The sequence below is a fragment of the Terrapene carolina genome, unplaced genomic scaffold (assembly GCF_002925995.2).
Source record: "Terrapene carolina triunguis isolate 2854851 unplaced genomic scaffold, T_m_triunguis-2.0 Scaffold96, whole genome shotgun sequence".
Lineage (NCBI taxonomy): Eukaryota > Metazoa > Chordata > Testudines > Emydidae > Terrapene > Terrapene triunguis.
Genome location: NW_020664447.1, coordinates 34,850,272 through 34,874,368, shown reverse-complemented (window position 1 = coordinate 34,874,368; position 24,097 = coordinate 34,850,272). Strand labels below are relative to the sequence as shown.

At 45.2% G+C, this 24,097-nt stretch overlaps 1 protein-coding gene across 3 annotated transcripts in view; it reads left to right on the top strand.

Moving 5' to 3' along the window:
* The first annotated feature begins 682 nt into the window (after positions 1–682).
* LOC112119943 (alpha-actinin-1) overlaps positions 683–24,097 on the top strand; it is a 32,685-nt gene continuing 9,270 nt past the window's right edge. For 2 of the 3 annotated variants that reach the window (XM_029911551.1, XM_029911549.1), the window contains exons 1-10: positions 683–764; positions 8,134–8,226; positions 9,771–10,001; positions 10,862–11,009; positions 12,644–12,794; positions 15,252–15,360; positions 16,584–16,724; positions 18,579–18,761; positions 19,735–19,869; positions 22,228–22,407. In XM_029911551.1, the coding sequence (XP_029767411.1) occupies positions 717–764; positions 8,134–8,226; positions 9,771–10,001; positions 10,862–11,009; positions 12,644–12,794; positions 15,252–15,360; positions 16,584–16,724; positions 18,579–18,761; positions 19,735–19,869; positions 22,228–22,407 (1,419 nt within the window). In that variant the 5' untranslated portion in view covers positions 683–716. Of the gene's footprint in view, positions 765–2,431; positions 2,500–4,799; positions 4,887–8,133; positions 8,227–9,770; positions 10,002–10,861; positions 11,010–12,643; positions 12,795–15,251; positions 15,361–16,583; positions 16,725–18,578; positions 18,762–19,734; positions 19,870–22,227; positions 22,408–24,097 lie in introns of those variants that run through there. The other variant, XM_029911550.1, reaches the window with a different exon arrangement.

The window sequence follows — 24,097 nt, the reverse complement described above, 5'->3', positions numbered from 1 at the left end:
TGCTCCCAAAGAAATCTACCCCAGAAATTAACTGAGTCTAGTTTTGGGAATGATAGAAACAGATGGTTAAGGCCATGCAGGATTTCTCCTGCTTTGTCAGAGCGGCTCTCCTTCTTAAAGGAATAGAACAAATGTGTGTACCTCTGCAGTGTAAATACCGATGGCCTGATCTTCAGAGGTGTTGAGTTCCCACCGACAGCAATGGGACTTGGAGCACTTGGCACCTTTGGAAAATCAGGCCATCCATATGTTGGGGTGGTTTGAGGGGCAGGAAAAAACTCACCTCAAGAACTTTTAGGGGACGGAGGAGTTGAATTATGCTAAAACTATAAACACAACAACAGCCTATTGGTGCTTTGCTGGGTTCGTCCCACTGATTCAACTGACAGCTCTGCTTTGGCTGGATCCTTCTAGAGAGGGATGAAATGTTCCAACACGAAACGTACTGCAATCCCATTAGGTTTGCCAGAGGCTAGATTACACCTCCTCTTGGGAGTTTTGTTGGTGAGGAAAGGGTTGCTGGGGAGGGTCAGTGAGTCCTGCGCAAAGAGTGTGCAGAGTTGGACTTTCCTGTGATATGTACGTGCCCCACACCAGGTGTCCTGACCATTCTGGCTCTCCTCCCTTGCTCTTCTCCCATCAGTCGATATGCTCTTAACTTCAGGTTTTTTTTGACAGACATTGTTGGAACTGCCCGCCCTGACGAGAAAGCCATCATGACCTATGTTTCTAGCTTCTACCACGCCTTCTCAGGAGCCCAGAAGGTATCGCAGGATTCCAAGCTCCCTCCACACAGCGCACCTGGTCCTGTTGCTAATGTCCAAACCTTTTTTCTTTCTCTCTCTCCTCTCTAGCTACGGGCATCTTTATATTATTTTTGGTAGAGTTGGCTGTTGGTTCAAAGTGGTGTCCCAAACATAATATTTTGGGGGGCAGGGATTGGGAGAGCACATCCCTACAGTCAGTGTACAGTAAAGCCACAGGGCTGCCGAGTGCGCATTAATCCTGTGGTACTGGGAGCTCTGCCATCAAGATTCCCTCTCAACTAGCTAAGCACCAGCTCCTGTCATACCAGTAGGACTAGAATTGGAAATCAAACCTAAATCTTTAACACACTGTTGCGGTGTGTAGGCCACCAAGGTAGGCCACCAAGCTTGCTCAGACACTACAGCATACCATCATGTGAGTTTATTTCTGATGATCCACTTTTTTGCGAGGGTGGGGAATTTTGGCTGGGCAGGAGGTTTCAGAAAGAGCACACATTCACTCACCCTTATACACATTCACTACACCTGAGCTACAGGGTCTGTAAGGCCTTGTGTACACTACAAGGGAAATTCGATCTAAGCTTAGATCTACTTACCGCTGGGTCCACACTACACGATGTTGATGGGAGATGCTCTCCCGTCGACTCCTCCTACTCTTCTCAATCCAGTGGAGTACAGGAGTCAACAGGAGAGCGATCTGCAGTCAATTTAGCGGGTCTTCACTAGACCTGGTAAATCAACCACCGTTGCAAGCCTTAATTCTTCCTGATTCTCTTCACTTACTCCTTAGGCATCTGTGGAAGTATTTCTTCGACTAACTGAGCCACTGGAGGATCACCCCAAATACGAAGCTACCACTCCTGGCAGAGTTCAGCATAACACCTATTCCTTTTACACAGTGAACTCAGCCCAGATTCAGCTCGGGTTTAAAGAGTTTATCTGACAAACCCTCTGGAGCTGTGGTTCTTGAAATAGAGGGGATCACATATTGCATCTGAGACACCTGCTTTTCCCTTTCTTTCCTCCCTTGTGTCCCCCCCCCCCTTGTGTGTGGAGGTTGGACAGGTGTGTCCTCGCTGTATTTTGCCAAGCAATTGCCTGCTGGTGTGTAGTTACTTAAAGAAAATATTGCTAAGTGAGACCTGATAAATCTCCCTCAAAAATCAAACACACTGTAACTGCTTCAGTGCCATAGGATTAAGCAGTGCACACTGAAGCAGAGTGGGAAATACTCTGTAAGAAGGCAGTCTGATCTCTGCAATGGCCCGGCCACTTAAGACTCACAAGCCTTTCAAGAGCAGACTCTTAAAATGCTAAAGCAATAAATAAATTTTATTCATTCTCATGGCTGGGTCAGGCCCACTGACTGTGGGGCTGTGAAAATATGTAATTTGGAGGTTGACTAGGAACAAGAACTGGATGCTGGGAGGAGAAAGGGGTGGTACCACTTTGATCCTCAGAGCCAACCCTGCTGGTCACTTTCTGATCCGAATTCCCAGCTCTCCGCATGGAAATCTATTTGGCCTGTCCTGCAATGCATGATGGGAAGTTTTCTCCCCCTCTCTCACACCACCCATGACTGTTTATTTTATTCTATGTTCTGCTTCTTACTTTATCCTTTCAACCTCTTTTCCTTCTTTGCACAGATATTATAGGCCCGCTAAGGCCGGATGAGAAGGCCATTATGACCTATGTTTCATGTTACTACCACGCCTTCTCAGGTGCGCAGAAGGTGAGACATTACTCCTAACAAAACCCTCCCTTTTCTCTTCCCTGCCCCCCCAACAGTTAAGTCTGAGAAACATCCCAAACCTTTGGTCCATGAACATAGAGGCAGGGAATCCCATGGACTGAGCAGTCTAACCACATACATAGCTGTTCTGGGACGTATGATCTTTAACCTGGCTGAAGACGTAATATGAGGAAACTATGGATTCAGAAAGTGTTCTTTAAACATACTTCAGCTCTTTCCTTTATGCCTCTCTCTGCATCCACTCCCATGTGGTGGACACAAGATTACTGCCCAGGGTGGGCACAACCCCACTGACCAAGCTAAAAGGAAGAAATTGACCTTTGGACTCCATCACTCCTGACTGGATGATGTGTATCTCAAAGCAACAAGCTTAATTTCCACCTTGTCAAGCATAGTCTTGTTCTGAAAGCTGATTAAGATGGGACTGTTGAGGGTCTCATGTTGCAGCTGCCAGATTCCCTCCCTACTGAGCTCACACTGGGTCAGTGGCCTCTTCCTGGGCAAATTTCCAATGATATGTGAACTACCTAAGAGGAAGTAGCCCATAATTTCCTACCCCTAGACAGTGCTCCCGCTGCGAGTTTCATCCCTAATCAGTCTGTTGAACCACCTGAACTTCCCCTCTCTTACCCATGTCTCCTCTCCTGGCTCGTCTCCCTTTTGTTCTTTCCTTCCCACTCATTCGCCTCCCTTCACCAAACCAGCTGTTTCTTCCTCCTTCTGTCAGCTTCTTTATCTTCTGCAATATTTTCTTTAGTTCTTTCTCTGCTTTTATTCCAAGCCCCTTTGCCTGGCACTGGGCCTACCCCCAAGGGAACTGATTAGCGAGCTCAGAGATCCCTGCCTCCTACCGAGCAACAGTTGTCTAAAATGCCAATTTTCTAGTAGTGCTTTTTATAGGAGGAAAGCTCCGTGTAGGTGTGCATTCTCCTCCTCCCCTCCCCCTCCAAGCTCAAGGGGATTCAGACCAGGGGCTTTGGAAATATGGTCCAAAGCTTGAGACTTAGACCCATCTCTAATTAACATGTTACAAACAGGACACACATTTCCCTTCTTTCTCACAACTGCTTTCTATAAAGGATGCACAGTCCACATTTTTCCCAAGGGAGAGCAATGCTGGCAGCATACTAAGCACCTCAGGGCTACATGTAATTTATATACATCAGTGCTGATGGTAGCCAGCATCAGTTTTTATACCAAGATGCTACCCATAGGTTGCAGGTTCCACATGTAAAGAGCTAGCTTGAACCATAAGATTTTTTTTTTTTTTTTTTTTTTTTTTTGAACTTTGCTTTCTTTGATCTTTTTTTTTTTTTTTTAAATTTGTTCTGTTTTTTTATAGCTAGGTTTAACCTTAAGATTTTTTTTTTTTTTTTTTTTTTTTATCAAGCTGGAACATTGCATGCTGGGACCTGCTGTGTTTTATGCAAAATAGGTGCAGCTCTGGTTCCTAGTAAATTGCAAATGTGATACTCCATTTGGACAGTGCTGAAGTAGGTTCACCTACTTGACATATATGGGTTTGGTGGCGGCTTTGCCATGAGGATCCTGGCTAGTAAATTATTTGAAACTCTTCACAGCAGGCTAAGTGGAATACAAGCCAGCTGATGCTTTCCCATAAAGACCATTCTCCCAGAGCCCATGCCAGACTAACCACCAGCCCCAGTATTTTCCAGTTGCCCCACACACAGTTCTTCAGTTTAGGTTGATGGCAAACCTCAAATGTGGGTAGAAGGTGAAAGAACTGGATAGTTTCTGGTGGTGTTAAAGGTGCTGCCCCTCAATCCTATGTTCTTCTCTTCTCCTGTCCCATTCCATCCTTTGAAAATATTTGCAGCAGCTCCTGTGCCCATTTTAGCAATTAGTACTGGTGCCAGGGCTTCTATCGATACTGTAAACAGAAACCTTGTCTACTGCCACAATGTCCGAACCAAGTAACTGGAGTAAGAATCAGAGAATTTGCTTCTTCGCTTTTAAGGTTTGAATCCCATGTAGTCTAACTGGCTTATAGGGAGGATTAAGAAAATTGCTTACATTGTCAATTTGCTAGGAACTTAACTATGACTGGAGGATAGGGTGTTGCTCCTTTTTGAAGCTCTCCCAGGGCAAGTCCTACATTTTCCAGCTGTTGAGTGACGAGTTTAAAATCCCGGGCTAATACAGAGTGATTACCGAGCATGACTCTCACTAGGTAAAAAGACACTCTGTGCTCCTTGAAGCACTGCTGTCTCTTTCTTGATTAGGTGACTTACTGTGATGTCGCTCCATTTTTCATTCAGATTTCTCATTACTGCTACCAGCCCTGAAGGGGAGGTCACATGATCAGCTTTCCGCTTCTTTCATTCTCTTATACTGAGTCTTTAAAGGTACAGGGGCCCTAGCCTGACATGACATTTATGTGGATGGCTGCTTTTCCTTTAAATGATTTATATATAAAAATATGTGTGTATACTTGCTTTGGTTGGTTTGCTTGTTTTCTAACTGCTTCTAACTTTCACAACACTAAACTGCATGGGTGTTTAACTACTGGTTGGGTTTAATATGTTTTAATATGTTGTAAAACTTGACTTCTGCAGTGAAATTTTCTGAATAACTTCTTGCTATTTTATAAAGTGTTTGTTTGGTATGCAGTGTTCTGGGGTGCTCTTGGGATCATGTGTTAGTCATAGACAGGTGGCCACATCACAGAAACCATTATGGTCCTAGATCGCTTTATTGACATTCTCAGCAGGGAGACCCAGGGTCAAATGGGCCATGGAGACCACTCCCCTTTCATCCCTAGAGAGGTAGCTCCTCAAGGCCAGGATTGAGACACATGGACAAGATAAAGTGGGCAAAGCTTATGGTGCCACTGCCTGTATTGTATCTCTTCTGTGGCTAGAATCTCTGGGACTGTCAGTCCAGAACCTTTCAGGAGCAGCAAATTGTCCATAAACATTCCTTTAATAAAGGAACATGTGGTGAGCCGTCTAGACATTACGTAGATTATATCTACATTCCACTCCTTTCCTTAAACATTCTGCTGCTGCTCCTTTCCTGGGAGCGTTGTTGGGAGCACAAATGGAGATCACATGGAACATTCTGTTGTCTAACCCTAATCACAGCAGGTCAGCACAACATATTGCCTGCAACTCTAGTAGTTGTAGCACCGTGTCTACTGTAATGCTCCTACTGTTACTTGTAGTAACAGGATGATTTAGTGAGAAATCCAGTGTAGGCAGGGCCACAGAGAAGCAGGGGTTGGTGTAGGGGAGAGAGAGACTGACTTCCAAACAAGCTAAACATCGGCAATTGGGGATTTTTGTGTTTGGACACATGGACACCCAAAATGTGGGGGGACTGGAGGAAATCTGCCATCAAACACCTGTAAATATACCTGTTTAAAATGGAATCCCTACTGCTTAGTTGGCTGCTGCCACAGCCACATGTGAATAACAGGGTTGGAAAATTAACCAAAAAAAAAAAAAAAAAAAAATCCCCACCACCCTGGCCCTGGGTCCTATAAAGTTTGAGGTGACCTCTCTCTCCCTCAAGTCACATTGGATGTAGGGACACAGGGTATGTCTTTTTGAGATATCACTTGATATCCTCTCTGTAAAGTCCACCTGGATGGCAAAAATGAGCCTTTAGTACCAGCCAAGAGGAAGTTAAAAGCAAAACAAGAGAATGCTTTCTGACATTTTAAACTGTCCTGAGCACTTTTCATTTATATTTTTTACCGAAATGGCTCTTTCCCCTTTAAAGACCATTTCTACTTGTTCTTATTAATGTAGCTAATATTTGTATACCCGCTAGCTGGCCTAGTTTAGCGATGGGAGAGATGACTGAACACTCAACCTCTTCCCAACGACTAAGATCACCAGTTCCTTTGGGACTTGTACGTCATTTTGGAGCTTATGATTTTTATTGCTATTCTTGCTACCTCACATCAGCCGCAATAACGAGAGGATTTTTCTCCAATGACATCAGAGGCTGAATAAACAAATATTAAATTCCTTTTAAAAATAGATGTATGTTTAAACGTGCCAGTTATGAGCTCATTAAATGGTGGGCTGTTTACTGCTCCAGAATCACACGCACACAACCACTTTTGGTGTCAGTTCCACTTACAGATCTAGAGCACCCTGTAACTTACAGAATGTGAAAGCTGTAGAGACACCATGTGCACTCACTCCCTGCATTGCTCAACAACAGTCTCCTGTTGGCCACCGGTGAGTGATGTAACGAGTTGGGATTGACTCCCTCTATAGGAAATCCTATCCCAGCTTCCTCAGCCACCTGGAGATACCCACATTGTGGAGGTAGGATGGTGATAGTATCTTTAGGGCTTCGGTGAGAAGAGGAGATAAGTATGATGATGATGATGGCCTCTAGTGCACTGCTATCTGGACCAGAAAGAAAATGGCCCTTCAAGTTGTCTGCACAGCAGATGTTGTTCCAAGGACTCTGTCCACCTCTGGAGAAGGATCTAACTCTCCTTCGTGGTCACAGGAGCTGTGCAGATACATGGGCAAGTAATGCCCCAAGAACAAGCCTCTTATATATTTCAAGTGTTAAGCATGTGCTCTTGCTAATAATGTGGTACTCCAGGGTGGACTGTTCAGACCTTAGTTTGCAGCTGGGATTTCCATTCTTTGATCCAAGTTTCAACATGTCCAGCCTCCTTGCAGAAAGCCACTGTAATGATGATACACCATTGCTGAAGAGACTTGATTTGGGGAAGGAGGCAGAGAGATTACGAAACAAATCCCAGTTAGATGGAAGGAGAGTCTCACTCTCAGCTGGATCATGAAAGTCCAGATAAATGTAGGTCTGAATAGCTGGTGGTGAAGGAAGGAAAGGTTTCTCCATCCATCAGATACTTCTATGCCTTGAGATGGAATTGCACGTAAAGGATATCAAAGACTGTATATTGTAGGGCAAGCTAGAAGATAGCTCAATTGTTAGGTTTCAGAGTAGCAGCCGTGTTAGTCTGTATCCGCAAAAAGAACAGGAGTACTTGTGGCACCTTAGAGACCTAGTCAATCAATTGTTAGATAAGTTTGTTCTTTCCTTACCCCCAAAATCTAAGTATTTTCTTAGAAATTAGGTAAAGACTCACCCAGAGTCCAGCGTCGGGATCAAATACAAATAAACAGCACTTTCTTAAGGTTAAAAGCATTTAAGGAAGATTCCCCCAGTTTGACACTTGCCATAGTAGTGCCCAGGCATCATAGATCAAATATTGGAGTTGTGACTTTGAGCGTCTGCTTGTGGGGTGGAGAGGATGTCTCCGACGGCTTATATGAATAATTTCAGAAAAGACCCAGAACTCTGATTGTCCCAGAGCAGACAGGCCTAGACTGCTGCATCAGTTGAGCATGGAGGCTGAATCCACTTGAATGCATCGCAGAGAGATGCTTTACTGGGGAGAAAAAAAATTAGTTATGGTAGAAAGTCAAATAAAAAACTAAGTTTCCTGGACATGCTCTCGGACCAGAGATGGGCTGCTAGAGCCAGGGATGGGAGACTTTACCCTTCACCACAGGTACGTAGCAGGAGGCTAAACCACAAGTTTTGGATTATGGTGTTTTGACACTTTTTCCCCTTCCTGTTTTGTCTCCTCTTTGACAGGCGGAGACAGCAGCCAATCGTATCTGCAAGGTGTTGGCAGTCAATCAGGAGAATGAACAGCTCATGGAAGACTATGAAAAGCTGGCCAGTGATGTAAGTATCCATGTTGCTGTCAATTCCTGGGCAGCGTTGTGTGTATTACATGTATTACTGTAGAGCCTCGGTCCTGGACCAGGACACTATAGTGCTAGGCTCTGTACAAACACAGCACTGTGTTTTTAAACCTACAGCCAGATCTCTAGTACTGTAGAATATATACCATCCCATGTTTCCTTAGAAAGTGTTTTCTTCTAATAGGTAAATATGAAAGACTCTGAACTATGTCAGGTGTCAAATGTAATATACTTTAAAATGGTGGCTATCCGGAGTGGAACAGCCTTCGGATTCTCAATTTTATTGAAAGAAATCATTGTATTACTAAAACTAAAGAGAAACAAAGTCATTTTAAGAAAAGATGTGCAATATTATACAACTTTATTGTGTAGCGTCCTTCATGCGTTAAGAGTTAAGTAAATCATAATGGGGAAGAGAAGTTAAAGGTGTAGGCAAGGAAGAAAATAAGCATTCACTAACATTTGGAAAGCGTCTATATAGGCTAGAAACTGAAGACTGTTCCAGATAGCAGGAGCTGCATGGGAGAAGGCTCACACAAAGACAGTTATGAGACTGCAGAAATGACCATAGGAGGCCTCTGGTAGACAAGTAGAAGAAGCAAATGGGAGAGCAAAGGGATAAGGTCCATAAGCAGGGTTGGAGGAAGACAATAAAGAACTTTGAGTACAAAGAGGACAGTTGTAAAATTGATCCTGAAATGAACTGGGAGCCACCACAGTTGTTTTGGGATGGATGTGATGAGATCCCACTGCATTGTAGGAAAGCATGTGGCAGCTTTCTGCTCCACCCGGAGCTGCCCATTGTTTTATTTCCCTGCTGGCTGCCTAGCAGCTGTTTGCTTTGGAAGACTGTTCTCGGGGCTGTGCTGACTTCAAAGAAGCTAGAGTGGAAAAATGAAAATGGAGGCAGTAACTTCGTTTCTACAGCGTAGACCCTTCTGTGTCAGAGAGGGCAAATCAGTTACAACAGTGTAGCCCCAACGGAGCTAAAACACTGACAGGCTTGCAGTATTTTTGAACCAAGCACCTGCCCTGTTAAGGTCTAGCATGATCTGAGAACAGAGTTTGGTCTTGATTCTGCAGAACTGAACTATGAATTAACCACATCAAGGCATTCTGTGCTGTAATTGTATGTAGGGTGCCCAGATAGCAAGTATGAAAAATCAGGACAGTGTGTGGGGGGTAATAGGCGCCTATATAAGAGAGAGCCTCGAATATCGGGACTGTCCCTATAAAATTGGGACATTTGGTCACCCTAATCGTGTGCCTCTGCGTGGTAGTCTGTACAGGGTAGATACCATAAGACCATACTTTTACAAAGTGGTTGACTGACAGCCTTTTCTTAAACCAATTCCCTGCCTTTGGCAGAACCCTGCTGGCAACACCCAGTTTCAAACATAAAGTGGACAATCCCTACTAAGTTCTGAGGACACAAGTAGTTTTAACAAAACCTAAACTTGGGGCTTAATTTGTAATGATTTTGCAGCTATTCTGATTCCTCCCTCTCGTCTTTGCTGTTTTCAGTTGCTGGAATGGATCCGCCGCACCATTCCCTGGCTGGAGAATCGGGCGCCCGAGAACACCATGCAAGCCATGCAGCAGAAACTGGAGGACTTCCGGGACTACCGTCGCCTGCACAAGCCCCCCAAGGTCCAGGAGAAGTGCCAACTTGAAATCAATTTCAATACCTTGCAGACCAAGCTGCGGCTCAGCAACAGGCCGGCATTCATGCCTTCAGAGGGGAAAATGGTCTCGGTGAGTGTGATATGCTAAAAGCGCAAGGCATCTGTCTACCCTTCCAAATCAAGCTTACTACTTTAGACCATATTATTTGTATTACCATAACGCCTAGGAGCCCTAGTCATGGATGAGGACCCCATTGTGCAAATACAGAAGAAAAAGATGGTCCCTGCCCCAGAGAGTTTCTAGTTCTTGAGTAGAAGATGAGACAGACAGGCATGAGAGAAGTGTGGCCATGCCACCCTCATTTTCAATCGGAACCACTGGTCTCTGAATGCAGGACTCCATCCTGATCAAAGCAGTTAAATCAGGATGGGATATTTGCTCCCTGGGACCTGTTGTCCTCACACAGACTATTCCTGCACATTAAGGTGGGAGTGGTGGTCCAGTCTCTGCTTCTCTGTGTACAAATTAGGTCCGGCCCTCAGGCTCCTGGCTAGCTGACAGTGAAATCTGTGATTGGGTGAACACTGGGTCCATCTGTTTTTGAGGCCACAAACTAATTTTTTATTGACCTCTTGAAGGAAGGAGTGATCAAAGAGGTTTTTTCGTACTAGGAGGCATGTGACTGCCTCTCATGACATTTCACTGCATTCATAGATAACGTGCTGTGAGCGGAAGTGCTTCACAGAGTGTCTCTTTTGGGTTCCGTGGTTCTGACCTGCTAAATGCACTCCATCTGGTCAGATCATCAGCCTGCTGCAAATCTACATCTCATGACCATGGAGCCAAAATACAGCCTCCTGTTGCTACCGAGTGATTAGAAGCCTATGGCCCGCTTGGATGAATGCTCAAAGCATGATGCTGAAGAACATTCCCAATCTTCTGAACTAATTCCTTCCTCTCATGCTGCTGTACCTTTTACATCACTGCAGGACATAAACAATGCATGGGGAGGCCTAGAGCAGGCTGAGAAGGGCTATGAGGAATGGCTGTTGAATGAGATCCGAAGGCTAGAGAGGCTGGACCACCTGGCTGAGAAGTTCCGGCAGAAAGCTTCCATTCACGAGTCCTGGACAGATGGTAATGCCAATCCTAATGCTTCCTTCTGAAAGCATTTTGCTTCTGAAAACATGCCATTGCCTATCTGAAGATAGAGCCCTGGGTGTCATGGGAGTGATTGTACTGGTCTTTCACATCTAGATTAGAGCTGAGCAAATAATTGGTTCAGTAGTCAAACTGATAATTTTTTGGTTAGTTTTGAATTGAAACTGAATGTATTCTTTTTTTTCTGGGGGGAGGGGGGAGAAGGGGAGGGAAAAAAACAGAGAAATGTTAATTTAAATCAAACAAAATACTTTGAATGTCGATCCAAAGGGGCAGTTTCTAAACAAAATGTTGATTTGGATTGACATTTCATTTTGAAAGTGTCACTTTGAAAAGAAAAGTTGAAACAAAATGTTGAAATGTTTCTAAAATATATTTTTTTCAGCTGAAGGTATTTGTTGAATTCAGCCTGAATTTGTGAATGGTTTTGGTGGCCTGAAAAATGCATTTTCAGCTAATTTACTATTTGCCAATAATAATAATAATTAATAAATAAATCATATGGCTCTAATCTATACTAAACTGGATAGGTCCAAGACTGTAGGAGAGTGCTGCATGTGGAAATGTAGATCAATTGGCAGAGCTGGAGGAAGGTGCTTATTGCAGCTGGCAAAGCTGTTGCTTGGCTCACACCAGTTGTGTGTGTGTGTGTGTGTGTGTGTGACTTTCATGAGCACCAACTCCACTCACATGTTTAAGGAGAAAAAATAATTTGAACGTTAGTATTGAGAAGAGATTCAGGTCTAGGAAAATAATAACATAATGAAGTAGCACCTAAGGACTATATTCAGGGCCCCATTGAATTAAGTCTTCTACAAACAAATAATATAGTCAGAATGGCCACCATATAGAGCATGAGTGTCAGTACATCTCTATCTTCTGAGCTGGAAAACTACTGGTTGGCCTGTGGCAAATATATGCTTTTGGTGTTATGCCTGAAATATATATAAAACCTGCTTCATTACCCTTCCGGAACCTCTCTGGCAGTGTGGTTACGACTATGTTCCATAAAATATATTCTCTAACTAAAATATATTAGTGTGGCCACATTCTGATTATGTAGCCATCTCCCCCTTGTGGCCACATAGACTCATACACTTTAAGGTCAGAAGGGACCATTATGATCTTCAATCTAGTCTGACCTCCTGCACAACGCAGGCCACAGAATCTCACCCACCCACTCCTGTAACAAACCCCTGATCTATGTCTGAGCTATAGAAGTCCTCAACTTGTGGTTTAAAGACTTCAAGGTGCAGAGACTCCTTCAGCAAGTGACCCGTGCCCCACGCTGCAGAGGAAGGGCGAAAAAACCCCAGGGCCTCTTCCAAGCTAGAGACTTGAATCTGGGTCCTAGTGTGACTGACAGCACTTGGTTGAGCAGCGCTGTTGGCAGTTCACACTTGATACTTACAATCCAAGAGACTCGTCTGAGACTGAAAAGTGGGAATCTCCAAATTGGCCTGTCTTGATTGCAGGAGTGTTCAAAGGGTTACATTTGGAGTAGTGGTGGGTCCACCATTGGAGTGTAAGCTAGTTGGCCTGAGCATGGGCATGAAGAATCCATGCCGATTTATTGGTTTCATTCTCCTGTCCTTTGGCTCCCTCTGTAGGTAAGGAGGTAATGCTGCAGCAGAAGGATTATGAAACTGCTACCTTGTCAGAGATCAAGGCCCTGCTGAAGAAACATGAGGCCTTTGAGAGCGACCTAGCTGCTCACCAGGACCGTGTGGAGCAGATTGCTGCTATTGCACAAGAACTCAAGTACGGCTGCCGCCTGCTGCATTTGCCTTTCTAGGAGCTAGAATGGGGACCTTGAAGGCTAATCGGCTTTGCTGTCCTGCCCAGCACAATCATAAAACAATCCCTGTTAAGATTTAGAATGCAGGAATGTAGGAAAATCCCAGTGACACTGTCCTCTGATTGGGGGCAGGAGGGGTTGAAACACGAGAGAGGTATAGGTTAGGAAATGCTCTCTGTGGGGAAGATTAGTAGTGGTAAGATAGGAGCATATGCTTGATTCTGAAAGGGGTTTCCCACCCTCTTCCACCTCAGTGTGCTGCCATTAACTCTTCCTGCTCCTGCTGGATTTCAGAACAGTTGCTGTAGCGCTATTGCAGTTTTTCAGGATGAGGAATAGCTTTTTTGGTGGTGGTCGTTGTTGTTTCTGTTCTCTTCTTGCTAGCTTAGAAAGGGCAACCAGGAAGCTACCCTATAATCCTTTTCCCTCCCTCTCATATATCAAGCCCTGCTTCGTCTGCCAGGGAGTAGAGATGGACCCCTCAATCACAGATTTGTATGAGATGACTTGTATGATTTCAAGCAGGTGCCGTTGTTAGGTCCCTGGGGCCTATGCAGGTGAATAAGGCTCCACACTTCCAGGAGTCCTGCACCATATGCCTGGCCTGGCAGCTAGAGCACGGTCTACACTCCTGACTGACTCCAGGGCCAGTGGGTCCCAGCACAGACTGAATTCTCTGACTGCCTTCCCTTGCTCCTGCTTGGAATGCTGCACTTCAGCTCTACTTCCTGGAGGGGGTGACGCAGGGGTCACAAGGGAAGTGGAGCCTCATCAGTCGGGGAAGCTGGGGTGTGTGGTGGCCACAGTTTGAGGGCAGTTTGTAGGCAGGCAAGAGCTGGTCAATAGCATGTGAGGAAGAGAATTAGCTGGGGCTGCATAAGGACCAGCACAACTTGGTGTTGGCTCAGTTCTTTAATATTGAAGAATAAGTATCCACCCCATCTTGACCTGAACAGCCTGACTGGGGTAACATCAGCATTTTTGGGGCTGGGGGGCTGTTTTCTTTACAGGATCAGGCTTATTGGATCAGTCCTTCACCAGCAGAGATTTTAGGAATTGCCCGCTTGTCTAATTCAGGAGGTACCTGAGAAGGGGAGGAGGGCCAAGTTACTTCTCAATCCCTTTGAGCGAAGATTAGAACTAAGGCCAACTAGTCAATAGGAATTAAAGTGATCCTCCACTTCCAGAGTGCATGCTGCATGTTAGCCAAGCACCCAAAGCAGTTCAATCTCTGATTGCAGCAGAGAGAGAGATTGGAGAGCCCTGGTCCTGGGATGGAAGAGATCCTCCCCTTTCAAGCTGTGTGAAATGCAGGAGGGAACAGAGGGCTCAGCGCACATCCCAAAAACCAACCTCAGGATTGGCATCAATTGCTCTTTGTTAGCAGCCTCAGTGAAAAGGGGCCAAGTAACAGAGCATGGATGCTGAGCTCCCTTCCCTTCTGGAGTTATTCTAACAAGTCAAGGTTGAGACCTGTTGGTTGTGTGGTCTGGAGGAAGCCTGCCCTGCTGCTGTCTCTGCTGGGCTTGTTCAGAGGCTATAGGAGAGTTTCATTATCCAGCACTTTCAAGTGTTGTATTCACTCAGTAGTCAAGTCAATTATCCTACCTGGCATTCAGGATTCTCTGCTGCGTGGCCTGCCTCCTGCCCCAGGCACTTCCCAGGCTGGGTGTCATCAAGCTACTCTCTTCCTTTCCTGCTAAGTGCAGGACCAAGAGAGAGATGAGTGTGCTCTTCTCTGTCTCCTCACTCTTACAGAACATTGCCCCATGAGTATGGGCATTGCAGGCATTGCGCTCTAGAGCAGGGGATAAGGCAAATCAATCCACGTTTTAATCCTGAGGTTATTTTAAATAAGTTAATGTTCTGTGCACCTCAACTGCTCCTGTATGTTCCTCATTGCCCAAAGTGTGCCTGCAGCACTCTACATCCATTAGCATGGTTTCTCGCTCTTTGAATCCACAATGAGGACCTTCTCAGCCCCCTCTCCCTATATACAAGAAGTAGGTATTTAGGCAGCATGGTGTTCTGAAGTGGAATGCATTTGGCGTGGCTGTGTACTTGAAAACCACCAACTCCCAACTTGGACTGAAGTCTCAGCTTTTCTCTCCCAGCCCATTTGCCCAAATCTTCCCAACCTGCACCATTAATTGGAAAATAGTCATGGGAAGTCAATGGTGGGGTTCTTTTCTATTTTATAATCTCCATGTAGCGGCATTCTGAGTGTGATACACGATACCACTCTGTAACATCATGCGCAATGACTCCAAAGCTGGGTACCGTTGGTTTCTAAGTCTCCTCATTACAGGGGGTGGGGGTATTTTGATTACTTCCGTTCTCTGCGATTGATGGGGAATTGTTGATTGTTCCTCCCCTGGGTGTCTTTGTTTAATTTTTCCATTTTTGTTGTTGCTTGTTAGTGAGCTGGATTATTACGACTCACCAAGTGTCAACGCCAGGTGCCAGAAGATATGTGACCAATGGGACAATCTGGGTGCTTTGACCCAGAAACGTAGAGAGGCCTTGGAGGTAAGATATGCTCACTAAGATCAATCTTGGCCTGGCGGTCTGGAGGAATCTTGCACTGCTGCTGACTGTGCTGGGCTTGCTCAGGGGATATTGGAGAGTTTCACTCTCCAGGGCTGACTGCCAGCACCATCAAGTGTTACACTCACTCAGGAATCTAGTCTGTTATCTCACTTCCTATTCTATAAGACATTCCCATGGCCCAAGGAGCTTATGATCCAATTTAAACAAAGGCAATGCAATTCAGATAACACAATGCACTGAGGACGATGCAAGTTCAAAACAGGGGTGATACCTATGATCTCTCCTAGATAAATGGTTTTGTGGAAGTCTACCAATGCTTCCTTCCCCCACTGCAGAAAATTGATCATGTGTAACTTGTGCACCCACTGTAACAGAAGCTCGCCAGCCCCATGCTTGCCCATTGTTCCAGAAGAAGGTTGAAACCTTGCAGGTACTTGCCCTTGGGATTACAAGGCCATCCAGCAGAGAGAACCTTTCAGGCTCTCTGTTGTTCCTTGCTTATCAGAAACTTGAAGTTGAAGAGTGTGATTCACACAGACACATGGTCCCCTCTTTCTCTCTTGCATCATTTGCTGCAAACCTAGAGATAACTTCTAGGACCACTCCATGGTTTCATCAATAGGATGCCATAAATGCAGGACAGTCAGCAGCCTCCTTTCCTAGCATGGATTCCCACACCAGCTGCAGTGCACACTAGCATTAAGCTTCAGATCTTCAAACTATTTCCCAACGCTTGGGTATCCAGACTAGTAAACGAGTGTCATATTTTTACTTCTAGCCTAGCTGTACCACCAGATTTGGCACCTCTGCATTACGTGAGCTGTTACATTTTCTTGGCATTCCTGTATTTTATAACTTAGCTCTCTTTTGAAAAGATTATTCTTAAAAAAATAAATAAGTAAAAAGAAGAGGGAAAATCAATCTTGTGTAATGGCATGATTATATAACAGAATGTTATGGTTCATGTAGCTGATTTAAGTATATGCAAATCAAAAATATTTAAGAAGTCGGTCTTTCCAGTTCCAGACCCTAATTTCAGGAACACTTTTAAAGTCACTTCCTTCTGAGAACACTCAGGGAGCAGGGCCATGGCAAGGAGTGGGGGAGCAGATAAACACAAGACGAAGGTTCTGCTTAGCTAATTACAAAGCGTGCTGTCCGGTAACTCTTCTCTAATCCTTTCTTCTTTTTGGGAATTCCAGAGGACAGAGAAGCTGCTGGAGACAATTGACCAGCTATACCTGGAATATGCAAAACGAGCCGCCCCTTTCAATAACTGGATGGAGGGGGCCATGGAGGATCTGCAGGACACCTTCATTGTTCATACCATAGAGGAGATCCAGGTATATGCAAGTCTTTCCCCTGAGATGTGTTTGTGTGCAATCAGACAGTACTTTTCACTTGATTATGGCAAGTGGTGTGCTTATGGTGTTCTGGCACTTCTGAAGACAGCAGACAGTACATGTATTTGCTTGGATTAGGCTGGCTGAGCTGAAGAAACGGGCTCTTCTTGCTGTTCAGCTGTTGCTTCATGGTAGCAACTGATTTGTTCGCCATCAGGCTAGGAGACTGTCACTTCCAGGTTAGGTCATTGTGGGGCTGTCTGACAGCAACACTGCACATGAGAGAGAATGCATAGAGTGCTGGTGGACGTTTTGGGTGTGGGCTCTGTAGCACTAGCAGTGACCATGAGCTACTGGGTGGAGATGTCATAAATGGTACTGACACAGCATGAGCCCTATTACTGAACTAGAGACCTGCCGTTTGCTAAAGTGCTTCCTCTAGACCAGCGGTTCTCAAACTATGGGTTGGGACCCCAAAGTGGGTCACAACCCCATTTTAATGGGTTTGCCAGATCTGGCTTAGCCTTTCTGGGGCCCAGGGCTGAAGCTGAAGCCCAGGGCCAAGCTGAATCCCAAGCCCCACTGCCTGGGCCAAAGCCCACTGTCTGGGGCTGAAGCCCTTCGGCTCAGGCTTCAGTCCCCCCTCCTGGGACTGTTTAGTAATTTTTGTTGTTAGAAGGCGGTTGTGGTGCAATGAAGTTTGAGAACCCCTGTCCTAGACCGATGAGTTATTTTAACTCTTCCATACTGTAGATCAAATCTGAATAGAGAGTGCATTTTATGAACACCGCCTTCTCCCATTTGTAACTTCATGGACTAAACTCCCCTTCCATTCATACTTGAACTACATTCCTGTGAACACCACAACAGTTGCTTACATAGGAAGTTATTTACTGTGTATAACGGAAGTAGGTTATCAGTCACACACTCTGCTTTCATTCTTCATTTCCTCTTCCCCTCTCTATCCCTGCACCTGCGCCTCTGCTTCCTGGTCCCCTTTGCCACCTCTCCCCCTGCACTTGTTTCCCTGGTCTTTCTCCTCTTTTACAGGCTTCCATACTCTCTGGAATTACAAACCTAGAAATGGCTGGAAATGAGCCAGTCCCAAGTGACTTGCCAGCTGTCCACAAACGATCAGCAAGTGTTCCCCAGACCACCTTAGATTACAGTTTGGGAATCGCAGCATTAAGAGGAATAGAAAGGACCAGTTGTGGTCATGGAAAGAGTGTCATTTCCAGCTACGGAGCACTTTGCCAATGGGAATTTACCAATTTCTGTGGGCTGGAAGATGTTCACCTAGTTGTGGTCCCTGAACAGACTAGGCCTACTTCTATTGATTCCACTGTAACCATATTAGATGTGGATCTGGTACAATCCTACCTGGAGAAAACTAATGGCTATTTGTGCTAGCACTCTGTTAGTCACCCAGCTGCTATAAAGTAACACTAGTGGTCTGATCTCTTTTTTCCAAAGTCATTTAGTGCTCACAACCCTCATTGCAGGGATCAAGCACTCTGGGAAAATCAGCCCACCAGAGTCTAAAGCATGATGTATTTGACAGGTTTTGCGATGTTATCTCTGTAGCTAGTCAACATGGGATACAACTAAACACAGCAAAAATAACTTGCCTCATAACTGCCTGCTTTAATCCAACTATGAAGGTCTGAAAAATGTTTGAGTGCCATAAAAGTGGCTTTTACCTGCTGTGGAATGGCCTTTTCTGCACCCTCAGAGATTGATTGCTCTGCTGTAGCGGCAGAGGAGTTTCCAAACTGCACTATTTTCAGTAACACCTTAACGTGGTGTTTTGACTAATGCTCTTATCTCTCCTCTGCTTGCACCTCTGTTTTCCAGGGATTGACCACCGCCCATGAACAGTTCAAGGCCACTTTGCCAGATGCCGACAAGGAGCGACAGGCCATCCTGGGGATCCACAATGAAGTCTCAAAGATTGTCCAGACCTACCATGTCAACATGGCAGGAACCAATCCCTACACTACCATAACCCCACAGGACATCAATGGCAAATGGGACCACGTGAGTGCTTGGAGCCTTGCACTTTCTCTGTAAGGGAGAAGATGTTCAGCCTATTTTATCACCCCAGGAAGTGAATTATTCCCTTTCTAAATTCTCCTGTCCAATGCACAGTGCTCAGCTAGAGACAGAGTTTAAGGCCAGAAGGGACCACCGGATCATCTAGTTTGCCTTACTGTATATCACAGGCCACCAACATCACCTAGCGCCCACACACTAACCCCAACAACTGAAGTATTACAGCTCACAGACTAAACTATTACAGGTCACAGGCTGAGAATAGGAGGGACTGACATGCCCCAGGGCCCCTGCAATGGCAGTGAAATGATTAAGTGAGATATACCCAGATAATTCCAGCAAGTGACCCGCACTCCGTGCTGCAAGGGAAGGTGAAATGCTCCAAGATCACTGCCAGTCTGACCTCGTGGGAAAATTCCTTCCCGACCCCACATGTGGTGATCAGTTAGATTCTCAGAAGGTGACAAGACCCACCAGCCAAACACCAGAGATACTGAATTCTCAGTATCACCTCAGAGCACAGGCCCTGCTCGTCTCGCATGATTTGTTTCCAGCACAAGTGTGGGGGCTTAGTGTGCTTCGATGTGCAGGTTTAAGAAGAGAACCTGGATCTTCTTTTCTTCCCTTCTTGTGCTGATGAAAGACGCTATCCCTAATACCAGTTGTGGTGATGGTCTTTGTGGGCAAATGGCAATTGAACAGAGCCCTTCAACTCATTTAACACAGGCCATCATAGAGTCATGGGATGTTCACTTATTTGGGTTAGGTATAACTTGGGTTGTATTTAACATTGTCTGTAGAGAAGACAGGTTTCATGTCCCGTTGCCCATCCCCTAAGCCATCCAGCCCAGGCCAGACGCTTATGACTTCTTATTTGTCCACACCCCGTTTCTGAATGCATTGTGTCTAGCTTACTGTGCATGAAATACATGCTGTGCCTTGGTATGTTTTGCTACAGGTGCGGCAGTTAGTTCCCCGAAGGGATCAAGCCCTGATGGAAGAGCACACACGCCAGCAACAAAATGAACGACTCCGCAAACAGTTTGGTGCACAGGCTAATGTCATTGGGCCCTGGATCCAAACCAAGATGGAGGTAGCATCTTAATAATTTTGAAACAATCTTTTTTTCCTCTCCTCCACAATTGCAGCGGGCATTCTGGATTGCCTCTTCCTTCAGCCTTTGGGCAATCCTCTTTTCAGACTTCAATAAGGGAGGCTTTCACGGAAAGTCAATGGATAGTATGTGCTGAGATTGTCTCTGGCTAATCAGATGCATGGTACTTTTTTCTCCCCGCTCTTTGCAGCAAATACAAAAATGTGGCCTCGAGAAAGGGATGCTGGCACTTGAATATATTCAAAGGGTTTCTCGCTTGCTTTACACAAATACAGCAGAAGTTTATTTTGTATAACCACTTTCATACCATCTGTTTCAAAATGCACTACAAAATAAACACAATTATGTGGTAAAACAGCAGCAAGAAAGAGAATTTTTAAGGGAGAACTTTTTTAGCTAAGATTTGAATTAAGGTAAGTAGAGTTAAAGATAGAGTACAAGAAGGCTAGTGTTGATGGCAGGAGGTGAAAGGGGTGGGGGAGGCTCTTCAAGGAAGACATTTAAGAAGGGAGTAAGGGAGTCAGTGCTAGATAAGCAGAGATGTGAGGAGAAAAAAGCCATGAGAGAAGGCTCACAGAGATAAAGAGCATGAAGTAAGCAGGACAGCAGATACCGTGTGAGGAAAGCATCTTGATCTCTCTCCTAGCTGAGGAAAAGAAAAGTGCTGGCCAGCCTATTCCCTGTCCTTTAAATTACTGTTACCATAGACATACTGAGAGGGCTCGCAAAGCAATCAGCCATGCCTTCGTCTTTTATCATCAGATGTTGCCCAACTAGTGATTCCACTTCATTGAATCCCCTCAGTGTAGGCTGCTTGTCTGCCTTGAGGAAACGCCAATGTTGTTACTGATTTTTGGGTCAGTGACCCAAGTGGCACAGTTGGAGGTGGTAACATATAATGCAGCTGCTCCTCTGAGCTCCAACTGTTCCCAGCATCATTGCTTTTCCATCTTCTGTCATCTTCAAATCCCCACCCTTGTCCAAGTACAGAGATGTATCTCTTATGTATCCTCTACTACCCCTTTGCTGGCAAGTTTCTGATTTGCACAGAAATGGCTTTATATAAGTCTCCTCATGTCATGTCCCCATGTCTTCTGAAAGCATGAGGTCCTGGCTGTATTAAAACATTTCCCATTGTTTAACTGGTGATGGAGAAGGCACCATTACCCTGCACACATGCTAATCCCTAGACCTAGATGATCTTGATAGACATCAAGGGGTAGATTTGTGGAATGATGGCCTTTGAAGTGACCTCCTAAGACGTGCACCCACAATTCATTTTCCAGGTGTAAAATTCAGGTGCAAATTACACCTGCAAAGTGGGAATATATGCCTCATCCTAGTTGGACGCACAATCAAAGGTCTGATGTGTTCATTTTAGAGGTCACGCTCAGCAACGCCTACCAGGGACTAGGACCCTTGTTCTCAAACTTCTTATTTTTCAAGGCTAGTGGGGATCAGTCCTGCAGCAGGTGTCTTTACCTCTTCCTAGTGGGAAGAGGCAGAAGGTGAAAGGTAAAGGAGGGTAAACCTCCTCACTCAGTAGTTACCCTTGATCAGTTTACTTAAAGGATGGTGTTGATGAGGTTTTCCACAGAGCGCCTGGTGACTGGGACTTGGCATATGTGACAAAGTGCGAGAGTATAGCATGTGTCTGATGTGGTGAGCACACAAACTGGTTAGGGAGGAAAGGAAATTGCATAACTAGGGCTCGGTATCTGTCATAGATGTCGTGGAAATCACTGATTGCGTTACTTTCCAAGACCTCCATGACTCCTGCAGGGGCCAGGATGGCTGACCCCCCAGCCGCCCAAGCAGCTGGCTCCGGGGCCAGCTGCTCAGGTGGCCCCAGGGACAGCCACACCAGCTGCTGCTACGGGGGCCTTGGGCAGCGGTCCCTGGCTGGCCCCAGGTGCCCTCCCCCCAGCAGCACCCCGCCTCCTCCCCCAGATTTAATCACAGGTATTTTTAGTATAAGTCATGGATGGGTCATGGGCTGTGAATATTTGTTTATTGCCCATGACCTGTCCATGACTTTTACTAAAAATACCCGAGACTAAATCGTAGCCTTACTCATAAGACAGTGAGCCAGAACTTCAGCTGATGTAAACTGGTGTAGTTCCACTGACTTCAATAGCGCTACAGTGGTTTGTAACATATGGGGGTCTGACCTCATATGTTTATCTCCTCTCTTTAAAGCCATAAAACTAGATTCTATTCTCTCAGATCTATATGACTTGTTGAAGCATTTCATCCCATACAGGGAATAGGTAGATACTGTGTGTGTTGAGGCTTGTCCCTCTAATGGGCCCAACTCCCTTGGGTTTGTTTATGCAGGAGATCGGCCGCATTTCCATAGAGATGCATGGGACCCTGGAGGACCAGCTCAACCACCTGCGGCAGTACGAGAAGAGCATTATTAATTACAAACCAAAGATTGACCAGCTGGAGGGAGACCACCAGCAGATTCAGGAGGCACTCATCTTTGACAACAAGCACACCAACTATACCATGGAGGTAAATGCCTGGAGAAGCCTTCAGCCTGCTGTGTTTTAGCCCAGGCATACAAAACAACCTAAGCTGTGTTGGCCAGACATAGTTAAGATGAGCATCCCCATATCACCCAGATTCTTTTCCAAAACCCTTGGCTAAACTTCGCACTCATGAAAGTGAGGAATTTACAGCACTGCTTCGCCCACAGTGCCCTGCCAGTGCACCTTAGTTCAGACCTGCAGCTCTGTATGCTAATCCAGTTCTGAGTCCTCCCTGAGTATTTGCAACTTCAGCAGGTGGTAGATGGGGACCAGTTAAGAACACCAATGCATCTTCAGTGTTTACCTGACACTTATTAGCCTGCTACTTGATAGCTGAATGCCAACCTAATAGCCAGGGTGAAAATACCAGTGATGGTGGTGGTGTGGATATGTTATGCGTTATTTATACTATGATAATACCTAGAGAACGCAACCGGGAACAGGACCTTGCTGTGTTAGGGTCTATACAAATATAGCAAGAGACTCTTGCCTCAAACAATTTAACATCTAAATAGACAAGACATACAATGTGTGAGGGGAAAGAATGCAACATACAGGCAGTCCCCACTCTGACCCCTGGAGTTTCAAGGAATAAGACAGCTGTGTGTTGTTGTTGTTGTGCTCCATATTTCATTGTAACATTGCAAATCAACTCCCTAGCTAATGATTTTTTTTTTTTTAAATGTTAATTACTACTAGGGCTGGTCAAACAACAGAAGAAAGATAACACCTGAATATATTATGCAATTAACTTTACTGGTATTAGCTGACTAGTAATTGACTAGCTATAGAGCTAATTGAGTTCCACAAAGTATTTTTGAATAAATTGTTTGACACATACTGGAGAAATTCCCCAAATACTATTCAACCAGCTCTACTCACTAAATTTCTCTCTTTAGCATTGACTTTCCTTTCTTGGCTTCTTTTCACTTTCCTATAATTATTTATGGTGCATCTTTGCTTGAGCTGTCTTCAGTGTGTTTCCTGATTTCCCTTTCTCTCTCTGTTGAGTTCTCTGCCTCCTCCCCTATATTGTCTCTCTCTCCTTTTCCTCTCTTTATAGCTATTCCGTACTTATTCTATCAATTTTCTCCTTCCACATCCACCCACTCATATATAGACCGGGAAATTGTGCCAGATACTTAATAGCCAGAGGACTACACGTACGAATAGCCACAGCCTGATATGAAACATATGGGGTCCATTGTCCAGGGCCAATGCACAGATGAGTGCCCCACCATTTGCTAGACTGCTGGGATCCATACTAGGGTATGATCCCTGAACTCTATTTGGGGGCAGTGAGGGCCTTAATCTTCTGTATCAATCTCTGGCTAGTAGATGTCTCATAAATTTAGAGTCATGGGGTTTAAGGCCAGAAGGGACCACCACATCATCTAGTCTGGTGGCCTGTGTATCATAGGCTATCTGCACCACCCAGCGTCCACACACTGAACCCACAACTAAAATTAGACCAAAGTATTACGGCTCCTAGGAGGCTAGACTATTATCTGCCACAGGCACAGAATAGGAGGGACCAAGGTGCACCAGTGCCTAGAGGCCCCAACCAGGAACAGTGACTGAGATCCCTGCAATTGGCCAAGTTCCCCCATCATCTGAAAACAGAAGTTTTCTCTCTCTGCTTCCCCCTCTACATCCTGCTGGGTGCTGCAAGA